The 24,897-nt window shown below is 33.2% G+C and overlaps 3 protein-coding genes across 3 annotated transcripts; all 3 read right to left on the bottom strand.

The window, feature by feature from the left end:
* Window positions 1–6,858: 6,858 nt before the first annotated feature.
* Window positions 6,859–13,543, bottom strand: LOC102619912 (zinc finger CCCH domain-containing protein 5-like). The gene is made up of 9 exons (XM_052438345.1): window positions 13,379–13,543; window positions 13,220–13,271; window positions 10,279–10,694; window positions 10,040–10,162; window positions 9,747–9,917; window positions 8,994–9,227; window positions 8,045–8,119; window positions 7,684–7,892; window positions 6,859–7,173 (listed from the first exon to the last, which is right to left on the bottom strand). The coding sequence occupies exons 1-9, from the start codon at window positions 13,541–13,543 to the stop codon at window positions 6,987–6,989; spliced, it is 1,632 nt and encodes a 543-aa protein (XP_052294305.1). The 3' UTR covers window positions 6,859–6,986.
* Window positions 13,544–14,566: 1,023 nt separating this feature from the next.
* Window positions 14,567–14,995, bottom strand: LOC127901304 (galactose-binding lectin-like). The gene has a single exon (XM_052438361.1). It carries the CDS (start codon window positions 14,993–14,995, stop codon window positions 14,567–14,569), a length of 429 nt encoding a protein of 142 aa, XP_052294321.1.
* A 2,480-nt stretch (window positions 14,996–17,475) lies between these two features.
* Window positions 17,476–24,656, bottom strand: LOC102627653 (glycine dehydrogenase (decarboxylating), mitochondrial). Its single transcript, XM_006475868.4, has 15 exons — window positions 22,865–24,656; window positions 22,398–22,643; window positions 22,236–22,313; window positions 22,041–22,141; window positions 21,759–21,954; window positions 21,524–21,649; window positions 21,188–21,373; window positions 20,945–21,058; window positions 19,989–20,141; window positions 19,286–19,474; window positions 18,921–18,998; window positions 18,707–18,832; window positions 18,538–18,636; window positions 18,281–18,398; window positions 17,476–17,790 (listed from the first exon to the last, which is right to left on the bottom strand). Exons 1-15 carry the CDS (start codon window positions 24,134–24,136, stop codon window positions 17,696–17,698), a joined length of 3,177 nt encoding a protein of 1,058 aa, XP_006475931.2. The 5' UTR covers window positions 24,137–24,656; the 3' UTR covers window positions 17,476–17,695.
* Between the last annotated feature and the right edge of the window lie 241 nt (window positions 24,657–24,897).

Raw genomic sequence — 24,897 nt, forward strand, 5'->3', positions numbered from 1 at the left:
TATTTTATTTGAGTAAATATATTTGTAAGATTAATAATTAGTAAAGGATAATATAATAATTAAATAAATTTTAATCATGTATTAATATATATATATATATAAACTTGAAGTATATATTAAAATATCTTTATCTATTCAGTTGTGCCTTTTTTTCAAAAAAACTTTTTTGCCAAATTCACGTTTGCTAACTAGGCCGACAATATAGGTGTGCAATCAAGTAGGGATGACCATTCCCGATATTCTGCATATGTCCCCATCCACTTTTTGTTCTCGTCAGAATTATTTGAGGGGATCTTCGTCCCCTCCCCGAATAATAACAGGAGATCTCCGAAGGTTTTCAATCCCTGAATAATTGAATTTTTTTTTAGTTTTCAAACTTAATTTAATCATTTTAACTTAAAAATATATAAAATGAAAATGAAAATGATCATGAATATTTCATTCTACTCCTTCAAACTTTTGGTATATATAGTATTCAAATAATGATTTTCAAAATAAAATTTAAATAATGTGATTTTTATACAATATTGACGTGATTGTTGTTTATGAGTAATGATGCCTGCTGATCACCAACTATGGCGCAACAAATCCCCATGTGTGGCTGCTAGATGACGTTGCAATGAGTTAGGCTACTTAGCCACTAACAACGCAACATGCTAGTTGACGTTGCTATGAAAGAATACTCTACCTTAAATCGGTTCCAACATAATCAAATGGCTCTATCTCATAATGGCTCTAAAGTAGCCATAGCTATCAATTAATTAAGCTAGTATGCTTGTGTGTCTGAGATCTAGGGGGCTGATATATGATGAGCCTTTGGCCGGCAAAGACAAGCAAATCATTGAAAAATGACAATGTTTTTACGAAGACATGAATATACGTTATAATTTCGTGACTTGAATTTAATCCCTTCAATCCGCATCATGAATATAGGAGTGGCTCTTGGATCTCACACGTGCCGTGTTTCTTCATCTTGGAAATTGATGATTATCTTATCTTCGACGGCGCCAAAGCAACGGAACATTGTGATTCACTTAAATATTCACGTTTTTTTTAGGCTATTAGATTTCAATTTTATATACTCTTTAGGATAATATAATTTTCTGGACTGTGTGAACTATAATTTAGAATTTTAGATAATTCAATTGTACATCGTGAGCGAATTCTCTTTTTAACATATCAATTCAATTGTACGGCATTAGAATAACATACTGGAGATTTGATCAGAACTCCAAAATACATCCAGTTAACGAAATGGGATTTGAATATTAATTTCACACAACAACGTTACTTTTGACAAGATATTGAGTTACTTTCAAAATTAAATGTAAAAATGAAACACTCAAAGCGATATTGACATTAAATAATTTATGTTGCAAAATGATGATATCAATTGATTTTTTTTCATGTTAATAAAAAAATTAGAGACGAGTTTCAATTCAAAATTAAATCCAACAAGAAACTAATAGCTTTAAGAGTACATTTCACAAAAACCACGTAGACATATATTATATGACTTAAATTTTACATTCGGTAAATATTAAATTTTACATGGAAAAATGTGGTTTTTTAAAAATATTATCTTATAGATTTTATTAAATTATTAACACGTTGGCCCTAAGTAAGAAATAACAAAAACTATTATTTAATTAAGATTATTAATTTATCAAGCATTAAGATCGTATTGTAATTAACTGGTGTTTTCTCAATGCAAAATAAATTAACAAATCATATAAATGAAGTGACATATGGCATACTACAATTTCTTTCTTAGCTAATCTGGCGAGGATATTGTAAAAGCAAAATAAAAATATGATCGGCCTAAGGCCTAATTTATACAAAATATTTAATAACATAAAAGCAAGTAATCAAGCATCGAAATTAGGGATTCGTCTTCCAATATATAAGCATGTTATATTGGCAATGATTTTGTCATATATAAATGTCATTATGGATATAGTCAAATATATCCTGATTTAGAAAGACTTTTGATGTGGATTCTTATCACATACTTCATTTTTATTATCCATAGATGTCAGAATGAATTTTCATGCGAATTTTGGAGTCCACAACGTTGTGAAACTCTAAATTCACACAATATCAGTACGAACATCGAATGAGAAAATGAATGTACATGATATTTCTAACGGAGCGTTTACTTTTCGGATTCGGGAATCAGAATCCGGAATCGAAATAATTGATGACATTTACTTTGCAAATATGGAGTAGGAATCGGAATCGGAATGGTGGGGCCCACCACTATTTGGGAATGGGGAATAGGAGATTGATTCCCATGGAGAGGTGGGAATGAGTCTCTCATTCTTAGGATTGACCATTTTGCCCTCCCCCAAAATTAAAAATGCCAACTTTATCCTCTTTTATAATTAATTAATTAATATACTATTATAGTTAATTAATATAATATATTATGATTAATTAATGTATAAATATATTATTAACTATAATTATTAAAAATTACAGTTCTTGAATAAATAATCACAATAATTAAAATATTATTATTGTAATTAATTAATTAATATACTATTATAATAATTATTAATAAAATTATTATAAGTAATTCATATATTATTAATTAATTAATATATTTTTACTAATAATTAATATATTATTAACAATAATTATAATTATAATTTTTGAATAAATAATCACAATAATTAATATATATTGTTATTGTAATTAATTAATTAATAAAATATTATAATAATAAAAATATAATTATTATAATTAATTCATATATTATTATTATTATAATTAATATAATTAAATAAATAAATAATATAATTATTACTACTAATTAATACATTAATATATTATTAACAATAATGATTAATAATTATAATTTTGAATAAATAATCATAATAATTAATATATTATTTTAATTAAGTAATTAATATTAATATTATTAGTTAATATATTTTTATAATAATTGTTAATATAGTTATTATAATTAATTAATTACATTTTTTACAATTAATTAATATATTAGTTAAAAATAATTATGACAATAAACCATTAAGTATTTTTTAGTAATTTGTTACAATTTAACTCATTCCGATTTCGATTCCAAGACAAAGTAAACATATTAATGACAATCCAGTTCATTCCGATTTCGATTCCTATAATTCAAATAAACAACTTATTTGTATTTTCATTCCAGCCCATTCACATTATTGTCCATTCCGATTCCAGCTCATTCCAATTTCAGTTTAGTAAACGCAGCATAAATGTCTGGTTAAATTTTTATTTTATGATTTCCACTATGAGAAGAGAATTTTGGTCCGATAAAGAAGAGAACAAGGGAAAGGAAAAGAAAAAGAAGACATCAAAAGTTCAAAGCTGCAACGTAATCAATAGAAACTGAATATGAACATTTCTGCACAAGTACATACAGTACATCTCAGATAGCAAGCCAACAATATTAATCTTCGTCGTTGCTATCGTTTTATTCAATATTTATATACAAAGCCATTTCACTTTATTGACGATATTAATTGTTATTTATTATAATTTATGTGACATGGTTTTTCAAGGACAGATTAGAATTTTATTGGCATCATCAGGTTTTGCTCCTTGAGGGGAGAAGAAGTCATCCGTATTTGGAGCAACAATAAATAAAATAAATAACTCTGTTCGGTGGAAGCAGGCTGAAAATAGCCCAACTAAACCACTATAATTTAGAAGGGGAAGTAAGGCTGCTTGTATCGTGAGTGATTGGATTGTTGATTAATTATTTTTTGATGTCTCAAAACTTGGTTTCCTTGACGATCATCATGGAAAACTAACGTTTACAAATTAGTTTGGCAAGTTGGCTGGTAAATGTATGAAGGAGAAAAAAAGTAGCCAAATTAATGGCTAACCGTTGACGGGAAGACCATCAAATTTTCAGAAATTTTTTCAAAATCTAGACCCGAGGGTTTTCCATTATCAAAAAAAGAAAAAAAACCGAAGCTCTTTCTCTGTGCTAGATTTTGCAACCGATGCAGTCTTGACCTCTCGTAATTATACCGATACTTTTTGTGTACTTCTAATTCCAACTACTTCCTGTAAGCAGCAATATCTTGAGACTATTTTAGGAGTCCTTCACTCAAGTATAACAATTATTCTTGAAAGATTGATAATAAGTCTTTGACTTTGTGTGTTTAACCACGGATAATTTTTTGGCTTTTGACATTTTCACCCTCATCCTCAATTCATCTTCATCTTCATCAACAGAACTAACTCAAATGGTAGCACATTTCTACTATGTGTATCACGTTTAAAACTATATCCTTTGGATTCTATAAGTTCAAATCCAACGACCATTTCAAATGGGGATAGAAAATGGGGTACCTTACCACCACGGTTAAGGTAGGTAGCTGGACCTATATGTATTACGGTAATTAATAAATATTTTTATTACTAATTTCATTTGTAATTTATTTTAATTAGATTTGTAATGATAATAGGAATATAAAAAAGAACAAAAACTAGATGCATTGCAGAGCAAAAAATAGAAATTAATATATTATAAAAAAAATTCACCAAACACATTTTTATTATTTTGATATTTTCAAACAAACTACCAAATTTACTTTTTATATATATTTTTTCTTTTTCATTTGATATCTTATCTTGAAAACAAAATACCAAATGCCTTTTCCTTTTAAGAACATCACACCAAAAATATCATTTTTCTCCTCTAAAAAAAATTATAAAAAAGCACAAAATAAAAAAAAATAATGCCAACCACACTCTAAAGGTTTTGTAATTTGCAATATCTGACGCCTATCAATGAATAAAGATTGTCTATGTTCTAAGGAGATGATATATGATGGGGCTTTGGCCTATAAAGACAAGCAAATCATTGGAAAATGACAAAAATGACAATCTCTTTATGAAGACATGAATACACATGATAATCTCGTGACTTTAATTTAGTCCATTCAAATCGCATAATGATTATAGGGGAGGCAAAGTCTGTGTTCTAGGATATATGATGCGGGCTTTGGCCTATAAAGACAAGCAAATCATTGGAAAATGACAACAATGACAATGTTTTTATGAAGACATGAATACACATGATAATCTTGTGACTTTAATTTAGTCCATTCAAATCACATAATGAGATGATATATGATGGGGCTTTGGCCTATAAAGACAAGCAAATAATTGGAAAATGACAAAAATGACAATGTCTTTATGAAGACATGAATACACATGATAATCTCGTGACTTTAATTTAGTCCATTCAAATCACATAATGAATATAGGGGAGACAAAGTTTGTGTTCTAGGGAGATGATATATGATGCGGGCTTTGGCCTATAAAGACAAGCAGATCATTGGAAAATGACAAAAATGACAATGTCTTTATGAAGACATGAATACACATGATAATCTCGTGACTTTAATTTAGTCCATTCAAATCACATAATGAATAGAGGGGAGACGAAGCAGCATGTTTCTTCATCTTATAAATTGTTGATAATCTCATCTTGGATGGTGCTAAAGTAGGAAACATTTTGATTCACTTAAATATTCACGTTTTTTGATGCTACCAGATTTCAATTTCGTATATTCTTAGGATAATATGTCTATTTTTGACATATCAATTCAATTGTACTGTGTTAGAATAACATAATGGAACTCCAAAATAAATCCAATAAACGATATGGGATTCCAATATTAATTTCACACAACAATGTTACTTTTGACAAAATTGAGTTACTTTCACAACACCTCTTCCACTTCCATATATATGAAGCGAATCAATAACTTAACCCCATATATACCTAAGTCATATATACTCATTTGTGGCTTCACAAAGTGTTCATTTCTCTGTTAATATGCAATAAAATTTTGATAAATTAATAATTTTGGACAATAAATTTTTGTTAATTTTATAAAGTTAATCGATAGATTAATAAATTATTGATTTTGAAGATATTCCTTATTTTAGAAAACAGTATGATCACATTTATAGCATTGATTTGTCTTGATTTGTATTTATTATGTTTTATTTGAATATTAGTTAATTGTCTTACATTCATAGTAATAAGCTTATTATGGAGTTTTTATTTTTCCATGTTAAGAATGATGGTTGTACTATGGAATCCATGTTGTACAAAGAACTCAAAGTGATATTATTATTGAATAATTTCTTGTTGCAAAACAACAATACAATTAATTTTTTTTGTACATTAAGAAAATTAGATATGAGATTTAAGTCAAAATTAATTCCAAAAAGAAACTAGCAATTTTAAGAGTGTATCTTCCAAAAACCATATATACATATACTATGTCGACTTAGTTTTACATTAGGTGATTGTTAATTAATGTATAACGGGTATCCTATGGAAAAATATGGATTTTTAAAAATTATTATCTTATAGATTTTATTAAATTATTAATAGATTGGCCTAAAGTCGAAAATAACAAAAAATATTATTTAATTGAGATTAATTTATTAATATCGTACTATACTTAGTTGTTCTTTTTTCAATGCAAAATAAAATGACAGATCATATAAATGAACACTAGTAGAAAAATGGTCTTTACTGACTTTAGAATAGTGTCAGAAATTACTTTTACTGACACTTGTTAATTGTGTCAGTAATCTGGGAGTCAGAAAAATAGTGACACTTGTAAGTGGTGTCAGTGATTACTATTACTACAGTATCACCGATATTATGACACCATAGTGTTAGTAGTTATTGATATTTTATTAGTATCTATGATTATTGTTACCATGGTATCACTAGTTAATTTATTTTTTAAAAAGTAAAAAATTAAATTGGATCATTGCCTATTGATTTATTTGTAAAATTAAAAGCACCACAAAATAACAAAAAGAAATTGATTTATATCACAAAATCTTTCATTTCACATTTAAATATTATTAGTATATATTACAAATTGAACTTCAATAGCCAAAATATGAGATATCCTACTCTCATAACTAAATAATCCAAATTCAATACATAAAAATTAGTCTCTGTCCCTATCTGACCAACTTCCATCAGAATTAGCCTCATCACTTCTGCTTTCACTGTGATAATTGGAGCGCCTCCGACTCCAAGTTGTTTCATGAACTTGACGTTCATCATCATGGCTTCTGCCAGAACCACTTTTCACAATATCAGCCTCCCTTGATCTGGACCTTCTGTAATGATGCCTACATAAGAAATTACAAAACCATAAATAACCAGAAGATTTCTAACATCAGCAGAAAATACATTAACTAATGAAATTTGATCATAGTTTGGATCATAATCCCTTGTACATAAGATTGCAATGCTACATCACCAAAGGCTTCTTGTTGAATCTAATTATTTTCTTGCCATGCTTGCAACATGGTCATTACGCCACATACTAATCATACATTTTTGAAAGTGGGTTTTAAACTCGAACAATAGACCAAAAAAACCAACAGAAGAACTTTCTTTAAATCTTGCATTGTGAGAACATCTTTTCATTATTCATTGCTTCTAAGAAAACCGAGTTAGGAGACTTGAAGAAAACACAAATGAAGAGAACGATATTATGAAGAAACCTCTCAAAATCATTGGTCAAACATGGAAGTTTAAACTAAAAAATTCAAATAACAGAAAGTGAATTAAATAAACAAGAGTTCATATATACCAAGTACAATTTTTAGTGTCTATGACTAGTAATAAAAGCATACCTGTCGGCATTAGTTGAATCTATTTTGTTCCTCGTTTGTCCTGAGCGTTCTTGATTCCAGGTCCCAGATTCATCAGAATAACCAAATAAAGCAGCCATCTTTTTCACCCAATATCTCGGAGGTGGTTTATCCCAATTAGCCCATTCATAGTCTCCGCTAGGGTTGCGAAAATAGTGGATAAAATTGCAAGCCATTCCACAAGAGCATGTCTGTTAAAATATGCCCAACAAAGATAACAAGAGTGTAAAAAAAAGAAGAAAAGAAAGAAACTCATTTCATATCAAAAGCAAAATGGCAAAGAAAAAAGCAAGTGTATAAGCCGCACAATTATAACTCTGAAAAATGAGACAATTGGCTGTACCTTTAGTCTTGACTTCATATATTCCCCACATATGGCAATCTTCCATCTAGTCACATTAATAAATTCACATGTGATCTGTCAAGAAACACACAAATAAATAAACCATCACCATCCAGAAAATGACAAGCTGTAAAATTCAATAAACAGTAATGTGTTGATTACAATTTAAGCATGGAGAAAAATTTCAGATTAGACTATGTCAACAGTGTCCATAGATAGTTAAAAGATGGGAGACTGTGCTGGCGTTCACTAAGCATATAATTTTTCACAGCTTAACCCATTGCAATTTTACCAGTGTCAAGTCTAAAGGAAACTAGTCAGGAATCTTCTGTAAAGTAAATAAATAGTGAAACAACTGTTCTCATAGCAATAAAATGAAATTATTTTAATAATTTTCTTCAACTTTCAGACCAATTAAACAAGTGAAGCAATTTTAGTACAATGCACAGCAATTTAAGCTGAATGGACAATTGGAAAAATTACGGAACAACTAGACCCCAACGAATACTGCAAAAACAACCCTTAAACAATGACTTAAGAAAGTAGAAGCTTCTCCTAGATCATGCCTTTTCAATCTCCCTTTGCTAAGAAAGCTGCCCTAGTATTTAAGACTATCCAAATCCTATCAACATGTTGGGACATTTAAATACAGCCTCCAAGAAGACATGCTGTAAGCTTTACAACTGAAGTTTGTCGGATAAACCAAATCTTATACCCAATGCCAAGAGCTTTAATTCAATCCATTTTAACAGGCACCAATTACCAGGAATGCAGGCAGACAAAGAGGATCAAAATGACAGGATATCAGTATTCTGGAATTTCTATCAGAAACATGAAAAGTGGCAAGGCCTATTCACTGAGAGCCAAACATTTTTTAAATAGTAGTTACTTTATAAAAAACAAATAAATATAAAGTAGAAAGTAAGCTCCAACAATTCTTCACAAAGACCTGTTTCCCAGTAAAGTAACGACCATTGACAGAATGGTAAGCGAGAACAGCTGATTCCAGCGACTTATAGTGAACATAGACATTTCCTCTTAAGTGGGAAGAACCATTTCTACACACCTGCAAATATTTGTTAGTTAGTAAATGAAGAGCACCAACAGCATGTGTCAGTAAATAGGTGTTGTGGCAAATAATCCCAAACCTTCCAAAGTAATGACCATTGTTAGATGACCAGCTCTGACAATCGACGATATATAGTATATTCCACAAGAAACTACTAGTTGTTAAGGAGAAATTTTTAACTCAAACAGAGTTGTACAGTTATGTGACTAGTGAGAGAGAGAAAGAAAGAAAGAAATAAATAAATAACGAAAGAAAGAAAGAGAAATAAGCCAAACATATAAACAAGAAATTTCATAATAGCTAAAATCATTTGCAGCATGTAGGATACATAATAGCTCATAGCCTTCACTCTTACCCAATCAAGGCCAACACCATGAATCTCCATCATTATGAAAACATAAATTTCTGATTTCACATAGTCAAAGAAAAGAAATAAAATGTGAACTCAAAAGAACTCACCAGTGATACTATCTAGAATAGTTATAAACACATTACAATATATCAACTGGAAAAATATTTTTCTGTATAAAAAGCATCTTCTATATAGCAAGGACAATGCGTATATAAAATGATCCAACAAATTGCACAAAAGTATAGAAGTTTGGAAGAGTCCTTATCAGGATACAAGAATCAGCAATTACATACCTCGAGCCTCTCATCTTGCTCCCAAGCAAGCCCGAGACCATTATACATATTCTTGATGAGCAAAGTGCACGATTTATCAGGGTAAAAATGAACTATGTTGCATCTCTGACCAAACCGACAAGCTCCAATCTTCAAATGGAAAGGACAATAAGCTTTATCCTGCCATATATAATAAAAACATGATTGACCATGATAAATAGGCAAATATAATAGAAATGAAATATAATACAGTAATTGCAAATTGAAAATTTCAGATAGACAGATTGAAAGAAAAGGCATGCATGTTCAGTTCCAAAATTGGGCACTTGTTGAGCAACAGTCTCCAACGCCTGTTGTGCATTCTGGTGATCAACAAAGGCTTCTGATTGTGGGGGCAAAGGATTTGATGTAGGCCTATCAACATCCTGCAAAAGGAAGTAATAACGTAGAAAGTTTAATTTTTGCCATAACCAAAGAGAATGGGCATCCTGAAGTAAAGTAGAAACAAGCCTAACATAGTTGTCAATAGAGTCAAAATTACCTCCTTTTTACTTAGTGGGTTCGCATCCTTCTTCGGAACTCTGACCTTTTTCTTCTTGATAATAATCTCATTTCCTTGCCATATAATTTCTGCAGGCCCTTCTTCAACATATTCCCAATCATCATCCTCATCACATTCATTCTCCTTTTGCCTCCAAATTCGCGATGCTCCGAGAACATGCCGTAGCTGGTGAGCAAGCGGAGGATATGTTGCAAGTTCTCGGCGTCCCCACCGCCGGATGGGAGGATACGTGTCAAGATCTAGGAGGCGGAGAGAGGGGTGTTGGCCCCAACTTGCCAAATGGCATCCGGTACGTGGAGACGGATGGCAGCGGTTAGAGACATGGGAACACTTATCATGTTGGCTAGCTCCATTATGGCCAGTCTTACCTTCTTCCCGCCATCTCTGCACTCGTTATCTTCCATTACTGCTTACTGACCTTTGATTTCGCAGCACCATGCCGGCCAAACAAAAAGATAAGACCTGAGCACTTTTTGACAATTTGGATGTTAGGGATTTTTCAGATCTGGGGAGCTTAGGAGGGAACGAATGCTTTGTTAGAGGGAGTTGAAAAGTTGTATTTTGGATAAGGTAAGACTTGTGCATTTGTTTTGTTTTTATCCACTCAAAAAGTATAACTCTAAAAAAATTAAAAATAATTCGTAGCCTAGTGGTCTTTTGATTTAATGTAGAAGCTCTAGGTTTAAGAGGTCTTGGGTTCGAATTCAGACTAAAACAAAATTAAAATGATAATTTTTAATTGCTGATACCTAAGCGTCATTGATCGCTATTACTAAAGCTATTGATACTTCAGTATTAGTAATTAGTGATACATATTTGTTAAACGCGGAAAATGATCCAAATATATGTATATACTGATACTTTTAAATAAAGTGTCAGAACATAAGTATCAGTAAAGACCATTTTTCTAATAGTGGAAGCGACATGTGGCTTAGTTCAATTTCTTTCTTAATTAATTTAATGAGGATATGGTAAAAGCAAAATAAAAAGATCATTAGCTCTAAGGCCTAATTTATACAAAATGATTAATAACATAAAAGTAAGTGATCAATCATCCTAGCTGTATGTTAGGGATTCATCTTCCAATATATATGTATGTTATATTGGCAATGATTTTGCCATATATAAATGTCATTATGGACATTAGCCAAATATATCTTGATTTGGAAAGAGTCCTTTATGTGAATTCTTATCACACATTTCATATTTATTGTCGATAGAACTATAGACTATGCTATAGATGTATGAATTCATATTTCTAATAAAGTTTATATTGTTATATAGGTGTAGAGAAAAATTTTGGACGTCTGCACGAATTTAATTTCATTTGAATTTAGAAGTTCATAATATTGTGAAACTCTAAATTTGCCCAAAAATTCATGGGGACGTTCGCAGTAGAAAAGGACTCTAAATGTAATTAATATGAGTAATAATATAATCACAAACTCTTGTACAAATTTATTTCGTACAAACTGATGTGTCATGATAAAATTGATTGAATTAAGTATTTCTGGACTCACATGATCTATTTTTATTATTTTGTATTTTCATTCAACCAATGAATTAATGCCAAATCAGTTTGTACAAGATAAATTTGTACAAAAGTTTGTGGTTGTATCATCACTCAATTAACATCTGCGGCAATGCATACATTGTGTCCCATGGTTAAATTTTTATTTTATGGTTTCCACTGTGAGAAGAGAATTTTCGTCCCATAAAGAAGAGAACGAGGAAAAAGAAAAAGAAAGAAGTTCAAAACTGCAGCGTAATCAATAGAAGCTGACATAAACATTTCTACACAAGTACACACGGTAAATCTCAGATAGCAAGCCAAAGATATTAGTCTTAGTCGCTGCTATCATTTTATTCCATATTTATACAGAAGAGCCATGTCACTTTATTGATGATATTATTATTTATTATAATTTTTATATGACATGGTTCTGCAAGGCTAGTTTAGAACTATATTGGGATCGCCAGGTTTTGCTTCTTGATAGAAGAAGGCGGCAGCGGGAATGTTGTGAAGGTCCAATCAAGCACCTGATGGCTTTCTGCTCTCCCGAGCCCTGTAGATGCCGTGAAGCCAACATAGACTGAGCTTAGAACTGTTTCTGACATGACAATAGGTCTTTCAATCAACTTCTGAAGTGGGTTCCCCGCATCATATGCCACATAAACACAGAGTATTTTCGTTCATCCATCGTAATAAACTTGAACCTGGATCGGTCTTCCACTTTTGAGATCAATGCCAAAGCTGTCGAGACTCTTAGCTGGATCTGATATTAAGCTTGCTATGTCGATGCCGATATGGTTATTATCTGGATCATTTTTATTTTTGTTCTTGAATGTGTCCAGCTCCACGGCTAATATCGAACCATTGTTACCTACATATATAATTTTCATATGCATTATATATATATATATATATATATATATATATATAAAATTATCTCAAGAAGGTTTCCGCACATTATTTGGTGAGGGTTCCCCACCATATGCTACTATTACAACACCCGCCATATTAGGGGTGTTCAGAATCCAATCCGATCCGCCTAATCCGTCTGATCCGCTCAATTCGATCCGTATAAATCCAATCCGTGGATTGGTGGATTGGATATGGATTGAAAATTTAAAAATCCGCAGTCGATGGATTGGATATGGATTTACTTCTGTAAATCCGCAGAAATCCGTGAATCTGCAAAAAAAAAAAAAAAAAAAAATATATATATATATATATATATAATTAAAAATTATTATAAATTTAATTAAAAAAATTTATAAATGTGACATTACATAGTTACATAAGCACTATAACATATCTTAGCCATTACCCAACAATAATATAAAATGAAAAATAATTAAATAATCAAATATGACTTGTAAAAATTGTAAAACAAAATAAAAGCAAAGTCACACGCACTAGCAAAAGCAAAGTAACATAACGCCAAGTCACCAACAATTTGCAAAGTCACCTAAAAGCAAAGTAACATGACGGCAAGTCACCAACAATTTGCAAACAAAAAACCCTAAGCTTTCCCGCCGTCACACACACTAGCAACACTCGATACTAGTTGGATACACTCTTGACACGAATTTGAAGGACATCAGCCGCTGATTTCGGCGAGAACAAGCCATCTTCTTTCCCAAGTCCATCGAGCCACTTCACATTCACTGGTTCCAGCTGAACAATTTCACTATCACAACCTTCAAGATCGCCACCCATACGACTTCTTCTGATTCCCATCGTGGACGGCTCTGTAATCACCACTTTTCGACAGGCGCAACAACCCTGATGAAGGATCAGACTGTGTTTGGTTCCTGAAACTTCGCCATTTCAATTAATTGTGGCTTTATTCGAACAATTAATTTCGATGTTATATTAACGTATTATTGTAACTTTATTTGAACAATTAAGCTTGATGTGTTATATTTTGAAACTTTGAATGTATTATTGTAGCTTTATTTGAATAATTAGTCTCGATGTATTATATTTTGAAACTTTAAATGTATTGTTTTAGCTTTATTTAAATAATTAATTTATTTAAATTTTATTAAATTTTAAATTTAATTGGTAACAAAATTATTTTTATATTAGATTTTTTTTATTTCATTAGTTGGAGAGAACTGAAAATTTTTATTTCGAAAACTAATGCGCAAAATGGTGGATTGGATATGGATTGAGTTAAATCCGCATCCGATCCGCAGACGTATGGATTGGATATGGATCGAATCAAATCCGCATCCGATCCGCAGATGTATGGATTGGATTTGGATTGAATTTTATCAATCCGTGGATTGGATTGGCTTGGATTGAAAAATTATAATCCGCAAAATCACGGATCAGATATGAATTGATGTCCAATCCGTAAAATCCGATCCGTGAACACCCCTATGCCATATGGTATAACAACATTTCTTCATTTTAATAAAGCGTAGAACTCTCATTATATAGTTCTTATTCAATAAGGACATCTTTACTTTGTTAAAGTGAAAATATTACTAAAATATAAAAAAAAAATTTAATATATTAGATACTGTATTTTTTTATTTGTTAATATATTAAAATATATATTATGTTTGTCTATTAATGGCATCCATAGTTTATTAAAACGAGGTTGTATTCAATAATAAAACGAGGTTGTATTCAATAATAATAATATACACGCATATATATCATCATATTGTTTATCAGTACTGTCATTATATATATTATTCGCCTATGCAAGCATCAAGTATGTGTCAGTACTTTATCTGTGTTAATTCTTAATTATTCACATTTGACCATCATAGCCGATGTAGTCAGTCCAAGATTTCCGAAGCCGCTGTTTGGTGGTGAAGGGCTGCTATCGGGTGTAAGAACAAACGTCATGCCTTCTACCGAATCCGTTGTATTTGGGTAGGGTGAGATCCTAATGGTGAAGGTGGTACTAATCATAGCTGGCCATGCAGTCACAGGCTGGCTGTATAAAACCCGTCCAACCTTATTTAGCGGCAGCTGATCTGGCGATTCTGGTGAAGGGTCTGATGTGAGGCTTAAGTAGCCATAACTTGGAGTCACTGCGCCAATGCAAATTAGGCTGCCATCGCTACAACTTTTTGGGTTGAATGAGGAAAATGTGAAGCTAACAGGTTGATCCACAGGGACTGATGAAAAAGCACCGCGAAGAAAAACTGAGAGGAGTAGTAGGAAAATCATTTTTTTGTTCTGGGAGGGCTACTTCTTGAATTGCATTGCTCAGCTTCACAAGCACTTATTATATGGGGGACTTTTTTTTATTAATTTTATTATTATTGTGGTTGTTGTTATTATTACTACTATTTTGCGTGCTAGGGCGATATTTTAAAAGTCACTCTCGCCTGAAAACTATGTGTAGCACATGCATATAATTGTATGAGTAAAAAAATATATTGATAAATTGGTATGTATAAAAAGGTATTGTTGTTTGCATAAAAACTTGTAAATGATCACTGAATACAAGAAATATTTTTATTAAAAAATAAACTCTTTCACTTTATAAAGTTTTATTTTTTTTATACGAGAGTCTTCATTTTATTTGTCATGTGTAATTTTGTGTCCAAATAATATTATTCAATTTTTATCTAATGGCTTTGCTCAATTAAGAAGTACAGTCTAACATACCCACCCACAACAAATGTTTAGTCATAATGAGACTAGTGTATGACATGTGAGTAAACATAAATCTACAATCTCTTAACAAATTTGTTTCGTATAAATTGATGTAGCACAATTTAACTGGTTTGATTAAATACAGCTTGACCTACATAATTTAACTTTATTATTTTTTATTTTCATCCAATCAATAAATTTATACCACATCATTTTGCACAAAATAAATTTATACTATAATTTGTAACTTTGTCATCACTCATGAAAGTATTTGTTATGCGGTAAAAAACTAAAAAATGTAATATATATATATATACACACACACACAAATATATACATATATATATACATAAATAGGTGAGAGAGCGTCTGCACTCTGGAAATTGCAAGCTCTTCAACTAGCAACTAGCTACTAGATATGAAATAATAAAAAATTCAGACTCTTATGAGCTACAAAAATATTATATAAGTCTAAGACTCTTATGAATGAACAATGGGTTATGTACAGTCGTTGCGATATAAAAAAAATTCATGAAACTTAAAGTTTATATTTTTATATTGTAGCTTCTATTGAACAAAGGTCTCGACTTTGCTTGGTTTAAAATTCTAAATAATAAATTAGGAACTCCTCATGACCTTAATTTCCGTGAATTTTTATAAATGCTAAGTCACATGTCCATTAATGATTATGTAAAATTAATATTTAACTACTCTCATATCCTTTATCTACTAATAATCAATAATCCATGTGATTTGTTCCAAAAAAATTTCAGTTTGGAATACACCATACATCGTCAACGAAGTTTATTGACTTGCTTTGATTTAGCATGAGGTTGGTGAAGCAACTGACTGTTGCGGAAGGGATACTTAGAAAGTGTCTAAAAGATTTAAAAAGAGAGGGAAACTAATGATATTTGAAACTACAGCCTTGATGTGCAAATTTAAGATCCTAATTCCTACGACAGCCTTATAAAAGCAAAAAAAAAAAAAAAAAAATTGATGGAGAAGGCGAAGCACAGGGCGGGGAGGTTGAAGCGGACCTTATCTACCACAGGAAATATCTATAAATTAAATTTGAAAGTTATAGAGCTCATCAGGGAACAAAGTATAGAAGCCTTGGGTAGATTTTGGACAATCTTTGAATTAAATATTATAATGTATAGAGAATCATTTGTCTCATGCATAAGCACATACACAATATAAGAAACAAATTTCGTCCGTGTTTAAATATAGGACATATTTAGTTGAACAATTATAATTTAAAAATTATTGTGCTAAAGTGTTCAATAAACACTTTATGTTATGATTCTTAAGTTAAGTTGATTTTATTTCACTTTTGTATGACGAAAATATCATAATATCTTAACTATTTTTATCAAAATTATTATATAAAAATTACATTTCAGAACTATAATTTTTCTTTTCACAATTTTTATTTTATAATTATATTTGTTAAGTCACAATGCCTTAATACCAAACGGACCCTTTATTATGGCAATAATTTAAATTGACACATGGTGATTGGTATTTACCTTGTATGTCATGTATTTCGCCTCAAATTAGAATCGACATAGATATTTTATTTGTATCTAATAATCTAGTCAAGAATATTTCGATTATTATTTGACACAGTTATTGACCGTATCCTTGATCTAATATTTTCTAAAATTTCCCCATGTTTAATGGGTTTTCGGATGTGAGATTCTAAATATTTATGCTAGAAAGATCCTAAAACGTCAGATTATGTGTGGTAAAGTTACATGTACAGATAATTGAACAATTATTTATTATATAAGGGGTTGAGAATAAAATTGAAACCGGATGAAGCATAAGTGACAAGAATTTAGCTGTAATGTTGAATGGGTAAATGAAAGCTTGCACGGGACACCGGACACAGCACGGCTGGCAAATAATCCTTTACACAATTGGGTACGAAAAACGTTGGCCACAGATTCTTCTCACTCGTTTTTATCCTTCACCCATTTGTTATAAAATTCACCAACTTCAGAATGTGTTTAGTAATCAATTAATTTAAAAGACATAGTGAATGAAGAGAAGAAAGGGGGATGATAATTTGCAGTACCTGAGTTGCAATCAGCAACTATTGTTATTAAAGAAGCTGATATAATTAATCAGTATATCAAAGGGAAGCATTGGGCCATGAGGCTCTGTATTCATATATACAATCAAATCAGGAAGTGCTGATGATTCCAAATTTTTCCATGCTCCTGAAGAAACCTTGCACCAGGGGGCATGTTGATGGCAACTCTAAGCAGTGGCTGCAGCCTGCTCCTCAGCAACTTGTGCAGCTGGAAGAAGGGTGCAGATGAGGTTGCGGTCACCATACACATTGTCAACGCGTCCTGATATAGCAGTCCCGAGAAGTCCAATGTCAGTACAATCAGGCAAGGAATTAAAAGACATGTTTGTATTTCAGTGACTGCTAAAAGTCGGAAATTACCATAAGCCTATGAAGTCAAAATTGAAATAACCTACAGCGACACATGGGTTTGATGTGAAGTTTATGGCACAGAATTTTATATTGCTGTTATGTTGTTAATATTACTTTCAAATAGGTTAAAAGGAGATAAAAGATAAGATGCATTATTATAGACAAAGGACCCCTGCTCTGACATAATAAATTGTGCAGTCTCATTTTGCCTAATAAAGAGTTCGATGGTGTTAGTCTGGCTTACTGGATAAGGCAGCTAAATTAGTAGTACAACTAGAACTTAAATATGAATGATGACAATAATGTGAACAAAAAAGTTATTCAACGACTTCACGAATTGCAGATTCTGGCAATGAAGTTGAGGGTTGAGGGCACATAAGGGGTATGATGGACACGCATACCTGTAGCAGGCCAGAACTTAGCAAACCGGAGCCAGGAAGCAGGATAGGCTGCATATTCTCGAGAGTATGGTTTAGTCCATGTATCTCCCATGAGCAAAGATGGTGGATGAGGCGCCCCCTGCATTTCCAAATTTCAGATAATAAACATAAGGCTTCATAAATAAACTTTGATTCCACGGAGAACTGGATATACATATGTTAATTTCTTTCACTATGTAACTAAAGAAATAGCCATGGTGAAGAAACAAGCATGTCACCTTCAGGACATTGTTGTGGATATCTGCCTTCCCATTTTCAATCTGTGCAATTTCTTCTCTGATGGAGATGAGAGCATCACAATACCTGTCCAACTCTTCCTGCAAAAGTAGTGAATTTGGTTAGAGAAAGTAAAATTTGAAAGAAGAGATCTTCTCTGTTATGACATACCTTGCTTTCACTTTCAGTTGGTTCAATCATAAGTGTGCCTGGAACAGGCCATGACATTGTTGGTCCATGGAATCCATAATCCATAAGACGTTTGGCAACATCTTCGGGCTCTATCCCGGCAGTATTCTGAGATGAAAAAGGTTTACAATTTGTTATGGAAATAAACAGTAGATCAAGAGGAAACTAATTGAAACTTCTGTGTCATAAGAACAACCTTCAAGCCTCTTAAGTCCACAATGAATTCATGAGCAACTGTTCCATTGACACCACGGAAAAGGATGGGGTAATGTTTCTGAAAAACCAAAACAAACTTAACTAGGTCAAAATTATCCAGAATTTATAACTGCAATGGCAAGCAATATAGAAGGTAAACCAAGCATGCGTGAACAAATCATTCTTCTTCCTGAAGAAAGTTTGAGCAAAAGGTTATGTGAGCGTAGCAAGTGGAAGTTGCTTTGCTTAGACAATAAAAGTGTGACAATGTTTTATAGAAGTATAAGAACATCCGCAAAGCGATGCAACCACCAAAATGAAACTTACTTATTTTAAAGTAAAGATATTAAAGGAAAAGTCAAGAACCTCCAAACGTTTTGCCATGTAGTTTGCATTCAGAATAGCTATCTTTGAAGCCTCAGTGAGTCCTTTAGAACCCATCATAGCTATGTACGTATATGATATTGGCAGGATAAGTGCAGAGCCCCAGGGTGCAGCTGCAATTGTGCCCAGGGGTTGAGACTTTTCAGGGGCAGGAATACCACCTGTGGATACCTTCATCATGGAAATAAAATTAAAAAATTAATAACTGAATGAAAAATATCGGAGCAGCAAATACATCAGAACAATTTGTAGACTTTACTGAGCCCTATTACTAGTAGCAGATATTCAATCATTTATAGGCATTTGATTTATTAATGGTCGGAAAGATACTAATGCATAAAAGGTAGTAAATAGCTTGAACTGCATACCAAGGGCCTATCTGTGCAGAAGAGAAGGTTCCATCATAACAATTACAGAGTTTTTTTTTTTTGGGTTTTTTTGGTGGGCGGCCTAAAAGTCATCAGCAGCCATAAGCTCAATACAATGAGTCTAATAATAATAATAATATATACTATGTGTATTCATGCATGAATAATAGGTAAACATAAAATTGGTATTTCCTATAAAACTAGTGGAAAATCAAATTAAACGATGCAATATTCTCCATCTAAGCTAAAATGTAAATATATTAAAAGTAGGATGAAAAAGTATGCAAAGAACACTCGTTAAATGTACGAGCACATACCACAGGATGTGAAGGCAGAAAGGGTGCCAAGTGTTTCTTCACACCAATAGGGCCCATACCAGGACCACCACCTCCATGCGGAATGCAAAATGTTTTGTGGAGATTGAGATGGCAAACATCAGCTCCAATGTAACCAGGGCTTGTCAGACCGACCTACAAAACAAAAATTTTCTCAGACAATTTCCATTGGTGAGCTGTATGCAATGCGAAAAAATGCCTGTAAGGTTGTTCAATTTTTTGAAGAGTTGAGACATAGTTTGAAGATCAGCACTGTTAAGATGCAGAGATGCATGAAAAATAATGAACATTTAAGTGATGAAAAGCAAGAGAAGATCCTACAGCTCCACACATCTAATTGATTACAAGAAAAGATTGGTCAAGCTGAACATTATAGAAGTCTACGGCCCTAACTCAACCCAAAAGCCAGCTCCAAGTCTTATATACTTAACCCAAGTTCAATACTCAGTCGATGTGGGATATTTTCCCTAACACTCCCCGTCATGTGCAAGCCAGTTTTTTTTTACAAGTCCTTGTCACGTGTTAAGGTAGTGAGGGTCTACTCATGTGGTGAGTTTGGCTCTAATACCATATAGAAGTCTACGGGCCTAACTGAACCAAAAAGCCAGCTCAATAGTTGAGGGTTGCCCAAGTCTTATTTACTTAACTAACATCAATACTCATTCGATGTGGGATATTTTCCCTAACAAACATATGCTGAATTGCTGATGATTAACTCACCTGGCAAGTAATCCTTTTTCAAGCTCATATTACTTGTATCTACAGGTTTACATTCTGACTCCATTGACCTCAAAATCCGTTACTGCTACCCATTGAAAGATGCATATAAATCTAAATGAATCAACGTACTATTTTACATCATTCTACAATATGAGATGCTTGAGTCATCAAAATGTAAAATGATAGTTCATAGGAACATATTTAAAGAAGTAACAGACCTGAGCATTCATGTTAGCCCCGTCCATATATACTTGACCTCCATTATCGTGAATTATCTTGCATATCTCATCAATACCTTCTTCATAAACTCCATGAGTTGAAGGGTACGTTACCTGAAAGTTAAATTTAATTCATATATCAAGAGAAATTGCACAAACAAGCATTCCCAAATGTCCTAGTCATATTTAAGTTTTCTACTAATACAAAATGAATTATCAGTACATGTTGCAAAGCCTCTTTACCATAAGGGTTGATAGGTTGTCCCTATTAGCTTCTGCGGCCTTCCTTAACTCTTCAATGTTGATGTTACCCTTGGCATCAGTTCCAACAGAAACAATCTTCATTCCACACATGGCAGCAGTAGCAGGATTTGTCCCATGGGCTGACACGGGTATAATGCACACATTGCGGTGATGGTCTCCTCTTGCCTACAGTTTCCAATAACAGTCCAAGGATTGTTAAAAATGGAGGGAAAGGAGCGGGAAAGGAATCCAGGCAATATGTCTCAAGTTTTACTCCAAGTTTTTGGCTACAAGGGATAAGAGCATAGTTTGTAAACACAGTTACCACCCATTTACCTTATGATAAGCGCGGATAACCATGAGCCCAGCATACTCACCAGCTGCACCAGCATTTGGTTGCAAAGAGAAAGAGTCAAAGCCAGTAATGGTACACAGCCACTCACCCAGATTGTTAAACATTTCCTTAAGAGACAAAAAATGATCATCTATCAGGAAATAATATATGTGAAACATTTAATAGACTAATGCAGCTGTAAATTCTGTGCGCTACTGAAGATGCCTTGCTAATTACCTGATAACCCTGAGCCTGGTCAGCAGGGGCAAAAGGGTGTATGTTAGCAAAGCTAGGCCATGTCACTGGCATCATTTCAGTTGTTGCATTCAATTTCATTGTACAAGATCCCAATGGAATCATACTATGGCATAGTGAGAGCTCCTTTGATTGTAACAGATGAATGTATCTAAGCAATTCATGCTCTGTGTGGTATCTATATAATATTAAAAAACAGTATAAGTCAGAGAAGCCTCTGAGTTATGAAGTACAGGTAGTTTGAGTGATAGTATAGAGTTGTACTTGTTAAAAACAGGATGTGTCAGATACGGACTCTCCCTTGTTAATCCAGACGGAATTGCAGTCTCAACCTCTTCAGCCAGAGATGCAGCAGTGAATGGAACCTGACAGTTTAACAAAGAAGGTTCTGTTTAGAAATCAAACAATGTAATTAATACAGCGAACATCATTTGGGGAAAAAAAAAATGTAGAACGCACTGATTTGCCCCCAGCGAAAACTATGAAAAGCTTATCAACATCCTCCAAGGTGGTTGTTTCATCAAAGGAAGCAGTGACCTGAGAGACAAAAAAACTTCCTTAATCTGACAACAAAAAATCATACAGTAACCCATCAACACAACATATGAAAGACTAACTCACGGTGTTGGAATCTACAACCCGAAGATTCATTTCAATCTTGTAAGCAGCACTGGCAATGGCATGTGCATCCGCACACTTCACCTTCACAGTGTCAAAGAAGGGAAGCCCCTGGACTTCCACTGTCCCCAGCTTTTTTAACCCAAGGGCGAAAGTCCCGGCTAGTCCATGGACTCTTTGAGCAATGGTTTTAAGGCCTTCAGGTCCGTGATAAACAGCATACATAGCAGCCATGTTTGCAAGTAATGCCTACATAGATAAGTTTTATTCAACCAAAGCAAAGTCAGTTCATTGGGCATGTTTTATGGTGCAGAAAATATGAATGCATGTGTTTATGACAAAATTCTTGAGCTAGACAGGTTCTGCAGTCTTCAAACTTTCAAAAAATTAGAAAGCAGTTTTTCAATCTCTACACAGGCAGTCCTCCAAAGTAAAACAGAAACAGAACAGGAATAACAATAATCTGTTACTTGAGCGGTGCAGATGTTGCTGGTAGCCTTGTCCCTGCGGATATGCTGCTCCCTAGTCTGCATTGCCACACGCAGGGCAGGCTTCCCTGAAGAATCAATACTAACACCAACAATCCTCCCTGGCATCATCCTCTTGTACTCTTGAGAGGTAGCCAAAAATGCTGCATGAGGACCTCCATAACCCATTGGCACACCAAACCTCTGAGCAGAGCCCACAACAATATCAGCCCCCAGTTCACCTGGAGGCTTCAAAATTGTCAATGCCAACAAATCCGTTGCCATAACAACCTTAACTCCATTAGCATGAGCATTCTTAATGAAATCCCCATAATCCAAAACTTCACCCTCAGTACCTGGATACTGAACCAAAACCCCACAAACATCACCTGACTTGTAATCAATATCCTTAAGATCCGAAACAACAACTTTAATATCAAAACCATCAGCTCTAGTAATACAAATATCAATTGTCTGAGGGTGGCAGTTGCTAGCAATAATAAAAGTCTTCTTCTTTCCCTTCTGTATGTTATTGCACATAGCCATTGCCTCAGCAGCAGCAGTTCCCTCATCAAGCAATGAGGCGTTTGACATAGGCAATCCAGTAAGATCTGCAATCATGGTCTGGAAATTAAGCAAAGACTCAAGTCTCCCTTGAGCAATCTCAGCCTGGTATGGAGTGTACTGAGTGTACCAAGCTGGATTCTCCATAATGTTCCTCAAAATCACAGGGGGAACATGAGTGTTATAGTATCCCATGCCAATAAATGACTTATAAACCTTATTCATTGATGCTAGTTTCTGCATATGTTCAATCATTTGGCTCTCGGTTAACCCTTCATCAAACTTAGAGAATTTCATTGAATCAATACGGATAGATTTAGGCACAGTAGCATCAATAAGTGAATCGAGATTATCAAGACCAACTAACTCAGACATTTTGGCTTGATCCTCTGGGGTTGCAGAGTTATGGCGACGAGCAAAAGTATCACTTGGTTTTAATGCCTCAACAGAAATGCCTCGAGTCTGTGACCCGATACCATAACCATTAACATTATGATGAGACATGTTCCTAGATTGCAACAAATCTGATCTTGAATTGTTGGAGCAAACAAATGGTGCACATGACAATGAAGAGAGATACCTTGAAGGTGTGTACGTAGCAGCAGCGGCAGCTGATGATTTTGATTCACGGTGATTGCGGGACAGCTGCTTGGACTCATTAACCAGGCGTTTGAGAAATGCCCGGCTGGCCAGCCGCCTTGCACGCTCCATGAATGAAGTGAGATAGAGCTAAAACGGGCTCTTGAGTCTTGCCTCTTGCAAACTTCAAAAAAGGAAATAACTTCACAAGAAGCAAGGCAAAGCAAGGCAAATGGGGTTGTTGAGAAGATAAAAAGAGTAGTTTTTCAATAAAGTAAATATTTTTGTTACATAAGAGTCAGTGGGGGTAGGGGGTTGGTGATAAATAAACTGATGATTCATATGCTGATAATTTTGTCTATATAAACAATATATATAGAGAGAGAGAGAGAGAAGAGAGGACAATACTATCTATCTACATACACACACAGACACACGTATATTTGTGCGTGTATATATTAATAAAAAAGATTAATTCTTTTATGACTTCAAGATCTGGTGAATTTGGTGGGTGATGACTGAGCAGCCACCTACGTAGAAAAGACACTTAGGAAGTTATCATATCACAATCTGCAGGAAGTTACAACTTTCTTACAAATGTATGGAAGAAATTGAATGCAAAGAGATTGGAATTCAATGGATCACAATGCCGTTCGATTTTTATGGTGATATGAATATGATGATATCCGAGAAATAATTTAAATAATTGAATTTTTTTTTTTTTGGGGGGGTGGGAAATATGGGATTCTTTGGTGGCTGAATCTCTTTCACAATCAAGTTATCACTTTGCCTCACCTCATGTTTATAAAAACAAAAGTCTTTCATTGGGTTAGGGTTTACAGCAGATAAGTGATAAATCTCACTCATTTTTCAGTTCATGGGAACTTTCAATG

This window comes from Citrus sinensis, chromosome 1 (genome assembly GCF_022201045.2).
Source record: "Citrus sinensis cultivar Valencia sweet orange chromosome 1, DVS_A1.0, whole genome shotgun sequence".
Taxonomy (NCBI): domain Eukaryota; kingdom Viridiplantae; phylum Streptophyta; class Magnoliopsida; order Sapindales; family Rutaceae; genus Citrus; species Citrus sinensis.

Excerpts from the sequence above, each read along its gene's own strand:
- LOC102627653 (XM_006475868.4), bottom strand. The coding sequence starts at position 24,136 with ATGGAGCGTGCAAGGCGGCTGGCCAGCCGGGCATTTCTCAAACGCCTG. Across the intron at positions 21,955-22,040 it reads ACACATCCTGTTTTTAACAA|ATACCACACAGAGCATGAAT; the intron begins GTACAACTCTAT and ends AATATTATATAG. Across the intron at positions 20,142-20,944 it reads GGGCTAACATGAATGCTCAG|GTCGGTCTGACAAGCCCTGG; the intron begins GTCTGTTACTTC and ends TTTGTTTTGTAG.
- LOC127901304 (XM_052438361.1), bottom strand. The coding sequence starts at position 14,995 with ATGATTTTCCTACTACTCCTCTCAGTTTTTCTTCGCGGTGCTTTTTCA.
- LOC102619912 (XM_052438345.1), bottom strand. The coding sequence starts at position 13,543 with ATGGGAATCAGAAGAAGTCGTATGGGTGGCGATCTTGAAGGTTGTGAT. Across the intron at positions 8,120-8,993 it reads GTTACTTTACTGGGAAACAG|ATCACATGTGAATTTATTAA; the intron begins GTCTTTGTGAAG and ends GTTTCTTGACAG. Across the intron at positions 7,893-8,044 it reads ATATGAAGTCAAGACTAAAG|ACATGCTCTTGTGGAATGGC; the intron begins GTACAGCCAATT and ends ATATTTTAACAG.